This window comes from Colossoma macropomum, unplaced genomic scaffold (genome assembly GCF_904425465.1).
Source record: "Colossoma macropomum unplaced genomic scaffold, Colossoma_macropomum, whole genome shotgun sequence".
NCBI lineage: Eukaryota > Metazoa > Chordata > Actinopteri > Characiformes > Serrasalmidae > Colossoma > Colossoma macropomum.
The window spans coordinates 6,135,698-6,145,813 of NW_023494798.1; the positions used below are offsets into that span (position 1 = coordinate 6,135,698).

The following is a 10,116-nucleotide window of genomic DNA, read 5'->3' on the forward strand; positions in this document are numbered from 1 at the left end:
TCAGACTATGGAGTTCCTCAAAGTGCTCCTTCCACCGACTGACAATATCCTCATTTGAAGTCAGAGTGGCTTCCACCCAGGACAGATGCAGTGCTATATAGGCAGTGGGAGATGGCAGGGAGGCCCTCGGTGACATAGACCCCTGCGGTGGAAACTGGCTCTTGGCACATGGAATATACACAGATTTGTGCAGAAATAAAAAATGCTAAACAAACCTATAGAGCACTCTGCTTAAAGAAGTTATGCAAGTGCAAGTTCTATGGTATAATCATAACTAGAATTTAACATCCACTGTATACCCCTAACTGATTGTAATTTGTTTAAAACAAAAGACCAAGACATTTTACTTTTTACCTATTCATTTATTTTAATTTAAGTGGGATTGGTTGGACATTTGGAAATTTAAAAAAAAAGAAAAAATGTTGGTCAAGCAAATAGGTATAATTAAATAATCAATAGAACTACAAAGAGATTCTCAAAGTATCAACATTTAAAAATAATGAGTATCCAGAAAACATCTGTACAAAAGGAAAAACAGAAAGCACCAAAAACAATCCCAAACGTAAAACAAGCAAAAGACATATAGAGGCCAAATTCTTTTAGATTCGTGCTGTTCATCTTTGAAAGTCACACCTCCTTTGACTGTGTCCCAGCAGTGTAACATTACCGTAGAGGATTCACATTTCTGTCTGTATAAATACTACAAACACTTTCCGTCTAACCAGCTGAAACATTAGATCTTGAACACACTCAATCATTACCTCTATTTAGTAATTAAATGGGTGGATGGAGTCTATCTGTACTGTCTTGCATGTGGTAATGGTCATCATCAACTTTTCGAGAATAAATGGGACTGTATGTAGTCTGCAAGGAGAGCCTGTATACCCACAACTTTCTAAGGATGGTGACATCATGATTGGAGGGATTTTTCCCTTTCATAGGAGTTGGGAAATCACAGACATGTCCTATATGGTCAAGCCATCACCACTGAAATGTGTGAGGTAAGCAGCAACACAGACTATTTTTAATACAATGAATAAATATTTCAAATAATTAGATTATTCATCTATAATTAAACTTGTAGACGTAATTCTTAAAATGTCTGTGCATATTTGTTTTTCCTAATCCAGTCTTGATTTCAGAAGCTTCCAGTTCTCACAGTCCTTAATCTTTGCGATAGAAGAGATCAACAACAGTTCCTCTTTACTCCCTGGTGTCTCACTGGGCTACAAGATTTACGACACATGCGGTTCTACGGCTATGGGGGTTAAAACAGCTCTGGCACTTGTTAATGCAAATGAGAATTCAACACTGCATGAGCAATGCACAAAGCCAGCCCAGGTGCAAGCCATAATTGGCGAGACATATTCATCGGTGTCAATGGCTACTGCAAAGAGTGTAGGACCTTTCAGCATTCCCATAGTAAGAATGTAATCAATTATTATCAATATTATAGCCATTAGGTAAAGTAATTTCTGATCTTACCTTTATTGTTGAATGAAATTAATATTTGGCATAAAAATGATGACAACATGATATCTGACATACCTGTGTGAATCTGTTTTAGATCAGTCACTCTTCCACTTGTGAGTGTCTCAGTGACAAAAGAAAATATCATTCATTTTTGCGCACTATTCCCAGTGATTACTACCAGAGCAGAGCAATGGCAGAAATGGTTAAACAGTTTGGCTGGACCTGGGTGGGAGCAATAAGAAGAGATGATGATTATGGTAACAGTGGGATGGCTGCATTTACTGAAGCAGCAGAACAGCTGGGCATTTGTTTAGAATATTCACTTCCATTTTTTACAACCTACTCACAAGAAAAAGTGCTGAGAATAATCCAGCAGATCAAAAGCTCTACTTCTCGAGTGATTGTGGCGTTTGCAACTCACTGGGACTTGGAGATTTTGCTGAATGTCTTTTATGAGCACAACATTACTGGATACCAGTGGGTGGGAACCGAAGCTTGGATCTCTGACTCAAATGTAGCCAGAATGGATAAGCATAAAATACTGCAAGGAGCCATAGGGCTAGCTATACCCAAAACAACAGTGACGGGTCTGAAGGACTTTATTCTGGATATAAATCCACTGAAATCTGCAGGCAGTGCCATTTTTACTGAATTCTGGGAGGCTTTGTTTAATTGCAAATACACAGTGCAGAATGACTCAGAAGATACAACAGTGTGTACAGGCCAAGAGAAACTGTCTGAAATGGAAAATGAATTCACAGACATGACTCTGATGCCCATTTTCACAAATGTGTATAAAGGTGTATATTCTGTTGCTCATGCTCTGCACAACTTGCTGAGTTGCACGCAAACATGTCCTACAAAGAAGCAGCCTGATCCTCTCACTGTAAGTTAAAATTCTATTTAAGCACAGATCTTTAACTGAATGTTCCATAGCTTTGCCTCATGTGTGTAACACTAATTCTGAAAAATTGGAAAGAATGCAGTACTTTTAAGTATTAAACTCTTTCAGATGTTGTAAACTTTGATTAATTTGATCAGTTTCTAGAACATCTCAAACGGGTGCACTTCAAAACCAAAGAGGGTGAAGAAGTTCATTTTGATAAAAACGGTGACCCTCTGGCTAAATATGAAATGATAAACTGGCAAACTATTGAAGATCACCATGAGTTTGTCACTGTTGGACTTTATGACTCTTCCTTTCCTGCTCACAATCGATTAGCAGTAAAAATGGCCTCTATTGTGTGGGCACAAAATACAAATCAGGTACAGGGACAGAATGTCACTTCAGTCTCAATTAAGCATGAATACTTTATTCAAGTATTATTATGTAGAAAATATTTTTTGTAAGGTTATTAAAGATTTATTTTGATCATAGGTGCCGGTGTCTGTGTGCAGTGAGAGCTGCCCTCCAGGCACCAGGAAGGCTGTGCAGAAAGGAAAGCCAGTCTGCTGCTTTGACTGTATACCATGTGCTGAAGGAGAGATCAGTAATATGACAGGTACAAATATTCACAAAATCTGAAACAAAGTATTGATGGTATTACTGTTGTAACTAGAAAATACTCTAGAGGATTTATTATAATATCAATTTAAACTGTTTAGATTTTTCTCCATGATTTGACAGAAGATGGCATTAATACTATACGTAAAACATTCTTTCAGTTACTTGCTCTGTGTATCTAACTTTTTTGTTATTTATGTTATTTATCTCTTTCACAGACGCAGTTAAATGTGAACAATGCTACCAAGACTACTGGTCAAATCCACACAGGGACAAATGTGTAAAGAAGGAAACTGAATTCTTGTCGTATGAGGAAACCATGGGAATTCTGCTAACAGCTGTTTCAATTATTGGTACATTTATGACAATAATAATAGCAATTATATTCTTCAGACATAAAAATACCCCAATAGTCAAAGCCAACAATTCAGAGCTGAGTTTCTTGCTGCTCTTCTCACTGGCTCTGTGTTTTCTCTGCTCACTTACTTTCATTGGTCGGCCCTCTGAGTGGTCTTGTGTGCTGCGTCACACAGCGTTTGGGATCACCTTCGTCCTCTGCATCTCCTGTGTTCTGGGGAAAACAATAGTGGTGTTAATGGCCTTCAGAGCTACACTTCCAGGCAGTAATGTCATGAAATGGTTTGGGCCTCCACAGCAGAAACTCAGTGTTCTTGCTTTCACTCTCATACAGGTCCTTACTTGTGTCATTTGGTTAACAACATCCCCTCCTTTCCCCTTCAAAAATCGAAAGCACTACAAGGAAAAGATCATTCTAGAATGTCATTTAGGTTCAGCAGTAGGTTTCTGGGCTGTGCTGGGTTATATAGGACTCTTGGCTCTTTTGTGTTTTATTTTAGCTTTTTTAGCTCGGAAGCTGCCTGATAACTTTAATGAAGCTAAGTTCATCACATTCAGCATGCTCATATTCTGTGCAGTTTGGATCACATTCATCCCAGCTTATGTCAGCTCTCCTGGAAAGTTCACTGTAGCTGTGGAGATATTTGCTATTTTGGCCTCAAGTTTCGGTTTGTTATTCTGTATCTTTCTTCCAAAGTGTTATGTAATTATACTGAAACCAGAGCAGAACACTAAAAAACAAATTATGGGAAAAGTGCCAATGAAGTAAGCTGAATGTTATATTAAAATGGCTTCATATGAAGCATATGAGTGTTGCAACTTTAAATTGAACATGTTAACATTTTAAAATATACTGCCTTAAAGAGAGAAACTTTTTAAATATTTGTGCATAATTCAATCTTTAAGATGTAAACAACATCTATAATTCTGGTTTGATTTGAACATTTTTGAGAATCTTACTGAGAACATTTTTAAAATGATATTCTTAGGAACCAGTGGTCACAATGTCCACAACACAAATATAGCCATTTAATTTGCAATTCACGATAAGCAGCGAACCTACAAGTGGCTTCTAAATTCAACATATGTAAATTTGATAATGGTAATAATGAGAAATCTGAAGGGTAAAATAATTATGCTTTCTTTGGGTATTATTTTGCCTTGCATACCTTTCTCTATCATGAATTTTACATCATTACAATACATTATGAATTTTAATTATTACAAATTAAATACACATACAACATAACAGTGTGAGTGAACAGTAGAATATTTGAAATATTTCCATGAATTTCTGAACTTCTCTTTTTTTGTAAAAGCCTCTGATGAGCAGATTAAATCCACTTGAGAATCGTCTGATCATGAGTTGCAATGGAAGGAATAAAACTAAAATAACAAAATCAGACCTTGCTGTACAAAGGCACTAACATGATCAATGTCACTAATTTGCTTATATTTGAAAAGTAACATGGACATAGTGCAGTGAATATTTCTTCTTTATTTCATTTCTCATAGCTTTGTTTTAAATCTTTTAAAATTCTGAAATTCATATGTTCATTTACAGTTTCATATCACTAAAATTTCAGATTTTCAATGTAGTTTGAGTTTTAGACACCACTGTGGAATGTTTTTAAAATGTTCAATTACTTTTCCCTTTTTGCCCAGAAAACTACTGTAATGTGTAATAGCTACTATTATCAAAAGCTATGTTTACAACATTAAAATGTATTAAGTTGTGAAATAATAACATTATTATTAAAATAATATTTAAATAATTTATAAGTTTGTGTTTGAGGTAAATGATACATTTAGCATATTAAACAAAAGAGTTAGAAAGGAATGTTTTTCATTAGCGCTTCATCAACACTTTTCACATTGCACATTTTATAGAGTATGTGTTCACCACATTAGAAACATATCTGCCTGTTCAAGTTTAGGTTCAAGTCCAGGCTAAACCAACCTTCATAAGTTTTCTCATTGATCCTTCATAGTTGGGTGGATTTTGTAGGGATGAGACAATACAAGTTGGTAGAGGACGTTGTGCTGCATAATTGGCAAGACAAAAAACATAATCAAGCTGATATGCAAATGGTGCTACAGAACATTACAAATAATGGTGGAAACACATACAGACTGGCAAAACACTGACCTCTACAGATTACCTCTACAGCTGACCTGTAAAACAGTGTTGATAGATTAGAGAAAGGTAAACTAACCCGAAGCAGCCAAAAAGTGTTTTAAAATGGTGTCAGCATTCATTTTTCTTTTGACAACACAGTGTTTATTAAAAATGAAGCATTAGTTTACTACGATTGATGATAAATGTAGTTTCACTGCCATTTTTTCTCCCATGTCGCTCTATCTGCACTGCCTGTGCTAAATTGATGAACACAGGGCTCACATAAGCAACTCTTGACTTTGTGATAGCAAATGTTTCAAATAAATGTATTTGGTGTGAACAATCATTGATAAGAAAACAAAAGTCATTATGCACATTTTTAAGTCAAGTCTGAATACTATCAGAGTTTTGGCCATAGTTTGAAGTTTTATGACAAACTTAAAATAATGAAAAATCCCACACAGCAGAGTCAGAATTTTTTGACACTGATCAGTCTTGTTGGAGGGAGATGCTATTGTGCCTGACATATGGTGCACTTATGTAATAAAGCACAAGCAAGTGGTATATTTTAACTGTACTACATAAAAATCCAACATAGAATTTTTTATAATAATATGCTTGCTTTGGTTATTTCATCTTAACCTGATCTAACAATGAAAATAATGTTTCTAAAACATTTGACATTGAGACTGAGATTCTTTGGTATCATATCAATAATATATAAAATATATATATTTATAAATATAAATGTAATTGCACGCAATGTGCAGAATAACATTGTAAAGGAGTATTTAAAAAGAACACAGTCATGTAAGGGCTGGTTCCAGGGCTGTGGCGCTGCTGGCCACCAGGGGAAGACAACGTGCACCAGGTCCAATCAAGCCCAACGTTCTACACCTGGTCAGAGGGCTTCATAAGTGCAGAGGAGAAGACACACATTGCTGTGTCTTGGTCTCATCGTGAGTCAACAGAAACAGCCGGTAATTTGGGTAAGAGGGCTGAGAGTTTTGCACTCCCCCACTTTTTGAGTTTCTCCAGCTCACTTTTCGTGTTTCTCCAGCCTCCTCTCAAAAAAAAGCAAAAACCTTCCTTCTAATCTGTTTTGGTTCAGTTTCTGTTGGGAAAGTCATTTGTCTTTTTCAATTACTTAATTTTCTTTTGACTTCTGAGAAAGCTAGTTTTCCCCTGGCGTTCTTTGTTCTTTTTTCCTGCCTGACAAAAATGGGTAGGTTCACAAATCCGGACAGCTTTTCCCACCTGTTTTTGGGCAATCCCATGTAAGTCTTCACCACGGCTTCGAGTGACTGAGCAGCATTAATAGGGCCCAGGCCCTGGACTCATCAGGTGTTGAAGTTCTTCAGTTTAGCTCATTCTTCTGTACATAAGCTTGGCACTTGGGTCCTGTGTTCCTAAAACCTGTGGTGGCTCACCTGGTAGGCCCTGGCATATAACTCAGACAGCCTGGGTTCACATCCTGTGCATGGTGAGCCATCCACTGTTACAGAAAGACACAGCCAAACATGGACCCAGTGCAGTAGTATGATATGGATCAGGTAAGGTGCACCCTGATTAATCAAGGGCCTAACATTGGAAGGCATAAGCAGACCCTGCAGCAAATACTAAGCCAGCTGCAGGGCCAACGAGTCAGCATACAGAGAGGAAGTGCGGCGACTGACAGACTCGTGTAAAGTCAACAACCTACATCTTAATGTGGACAAAACAAAGGAGATGGTTGTCAACTTTAGGAGAGCACAGAGTGACCACTCTCTGCTCACCATCAACAACTCCCCTGGGGAGATCGTTGCAAGAACCAAGTTCCTTGGTGTTCACCTAGCAGAGAAACTCACCTGGACCCTGAACACCAGCTTCATAACCAAGAAAGCCCAGCAGCGTCTCTATTTTCTACGAAAGTTAAGGAAAGCTCATCTCCCACCCACCATCCTTACCACATTCTACAGAGGCACTATAGAGAGCATCCTGATCAGCTGCATCACTGCCTGGTTTGGGAATTGCACCGCCTCTGACCACAAGACCCTCCAGCGAATAGTGAAGACAGCGGAAAAGATCATCGGGGTCTCTCTGCCCTTCATCACAGACATTTACACCACACGCTGCACACGAAAAACAACTAGCACTGTGTCTGACCGCACACACCCCTCGCATGAACTGTTCTCTCTTCTGCCATCTGGAAGAAGGTACCGCAACATTAGTTACTGCATTCACTGAAACACTTCACTTGATATGACTGTAGATCTGAATACTTGCATTTTTGCAGATTTTATTTCCATAACAATATCTGACCTAGCATTTTTGCACATTTTACTTCACTTTAACAATATTAGCTGCTACTACTGTATCAACCAAATATTGTATACTGTATATTGCTGCTCTGGTTGCTACCTCAGTGACTGCTATGCTCATATATGTTTGGCTATCTGCTAAGCTTGTTCTGTTTTGTATTTATAGTAAATCTTTTGTATCTTTTTATTGTACTGTATTGTCTGCACTATGTATACTGTATTGTCTAGCACTTGTGTTCCTATGTTGCACCATGGTCCTGGAGGAATGTTGTTTCGTTTCACTGTGTAGCTAAAATGACTGCCTGACTTGACATGACTTACCTGGCACCAGTTCCCGCCCAGAGCCGACTATTTTCCCTGTCTGCCCCAGAACGTAAGGCCATGGAGGATTACATTCAGGAGTCCTTGGCACTAGGTATCATTTGGCCATCAACCTCCTCAGCGGGAGCCGGTTTCTTCTTCGCAGGGAAGAAAGACGGGGGTCTTTGCCCCTGTATTGATTACTGGGGGCTCAATAAGATCACGGTTAAGGACCGCTATCCTTTACTTCTCATGTCTTCTGCCTTTGAGGCACTGCAACAGGCTTCCATCTTCACCAAGCTGGACCTGCACAGTGCCTATAACCTAATCAAGGTTAAGGAGGGGGACGAATGGAAGACAGCCTTCATCATCCCATTGGGCCACTATGAATACTTAATTATGCCCTTTGGCTCCAGCGCTACATTAACGAGGTTCTGAGGGAGGTGCTTGATCGTTACATGTTTGTCTATTTGGATGACATTCTCATCTACAGCAAGAACCAAGACGAACACGTAGCCCTTGTCCGACGGGTTCTCCAGCTGCTCCTGGAGAACCACTTGTTTGTGAATTTGGATAAATGTTCAAATGTTCATGTTCAGACAGTATCATTTCTGGGATTTGTGGTGTCACAGAACCACCTGAGCATGGATCCGGCCAAGGTCCAGGTGGTGGCCCAATGGCCACAACCCACATGCCTCTGCTTGGTACTGCGCTTCCTGGGCTTTGCTAACTTCTTCCGCTGATTTGTGAAGAATTTTATCATGATAGCTGCGCTGCTGACCGTCCTCACAAAAAAGGGTTCGGGATGGTTTCAGTGGACTCCTTAGAGGATTTATGGGCTTCTGGAGTCCACTAAAAGCCCCCATCCTGGGGCAGCATTATTATCTGGTAATTGCTTCTCTAAGGTGAGTAAGTTTGTTCCAACTTCAGAACCCAGAGCAAGTTTACTCCAACTTCCGAACCCAGAGCTCCCCTTCATGGTAGAGGTGGATGCCTCTGAGACAGGCATAGGGCAGTGTTGTCCCAGCGGTCTGGTCCTATGAACTATGATGTGGGTGATCGTGAGTTGTTGGCTGTCAAGCTGGCCTTAGAGGAGTGGAGGCACTGGCTGGAGGGAGCCAAACATCCCTTTCTGGTTTGGACAGATCACAAAAATTTGGCTTATATCCAGCAGGCCAAATGGCTAAATCCACTCCAAGCCAGGTGGGCAGTGTTCTTTGCCCAATTCGACTTTGTGTTGTCGTACAGACCTGAGTCGCAGAACGCTAAGCCAGATACTCTCTCCTCCTTAATGCAGTCTTCACCACGGCTTTGGTAGAGCGCTCGAGCAGCATCAATAGGGCCTGGGTTTGATCCCTGGACTCATCAGGTGTTGAAGTTCTTTAGTTTAGCTCATCCTTCTGTACATAAGCTTGACACTTGGGTCCTGTGTCCTTAAAACCTGTGGTGGATCACCTGGTAGGCTCTGGAATATAACTCAGACAGCCTGGGTTCACATCCTATGTCTGGTGAGCCATCCACTGTTACAAGTCAAGGATGTAAGTGAATGATCTACTCTTGCCATCATATCTTTTAACAGTATAAAATTAATGCTGCATTTGAGAGCTAAGCATTGAGTTTCTTCTTGAGCTAGTGCATGTGACGTTAATTTGTAAAGATGTATCCTGGGGTCTGAAATACTTCCATAAAATGTAACCCAACACTTCTGAATTTAAAATGTTTGTTTCAGGCTTTACAGATTGACAGATCGCAGCAGCACATAGACAACACAATTTAATGTTTTTTTTTTTGGCTCCTGAGTCAGTAATGCACTATGCATCTATACACTAGACACTATACAATACTGCATGCATTTTGTAAAGTACATAATTTGCCATGCCTAGCAGGCTCTGAGATGGAATAGAGAAGCAGATTACACTATAGCTGATATGCAAAGTCAGTATACAAGCTTTTGCAGGAATACAGCAAATATGGCCTCTAAAGAGCACCCTGCTTTATGAACTTCTACTGCTAAATGAAAAAGCCAGCACAAGCTCCATGGCACAAACATAACTGATTTAAAA

The 10,116-nt window shown here is 39.4% G+C and overlaps 1 protein-coding gene across 1 annotated transcript; it reads left to right on the plus strand.

The window, feature by feature from the left end:
* Positions 1-786: 786 nt before the first annotated feature.
* LOC118818497 (extracellular calcium-sensing receptor-like) lies at positions 787-4,103 on the plus strand. Its single transcript, XM_036585752.1, has 6 exons — positions 787-1,001; positions 1,131-1,422; positions 1,568-2,359; positions 2,515-2,739; positions 2,852-2,975; positions 3,196-4,103. The coding sequence occupies exons 1-6, from the start codon at positions 787-789 to the stop codon at positions 4,101-4,103; spliced, it is 2,556 nt and encodes an 851-aa protein (XP_036441645.1).
* The last annotated feature ends 6,013 nt before the right edge of the window (positions 4,104-10,116 follow it).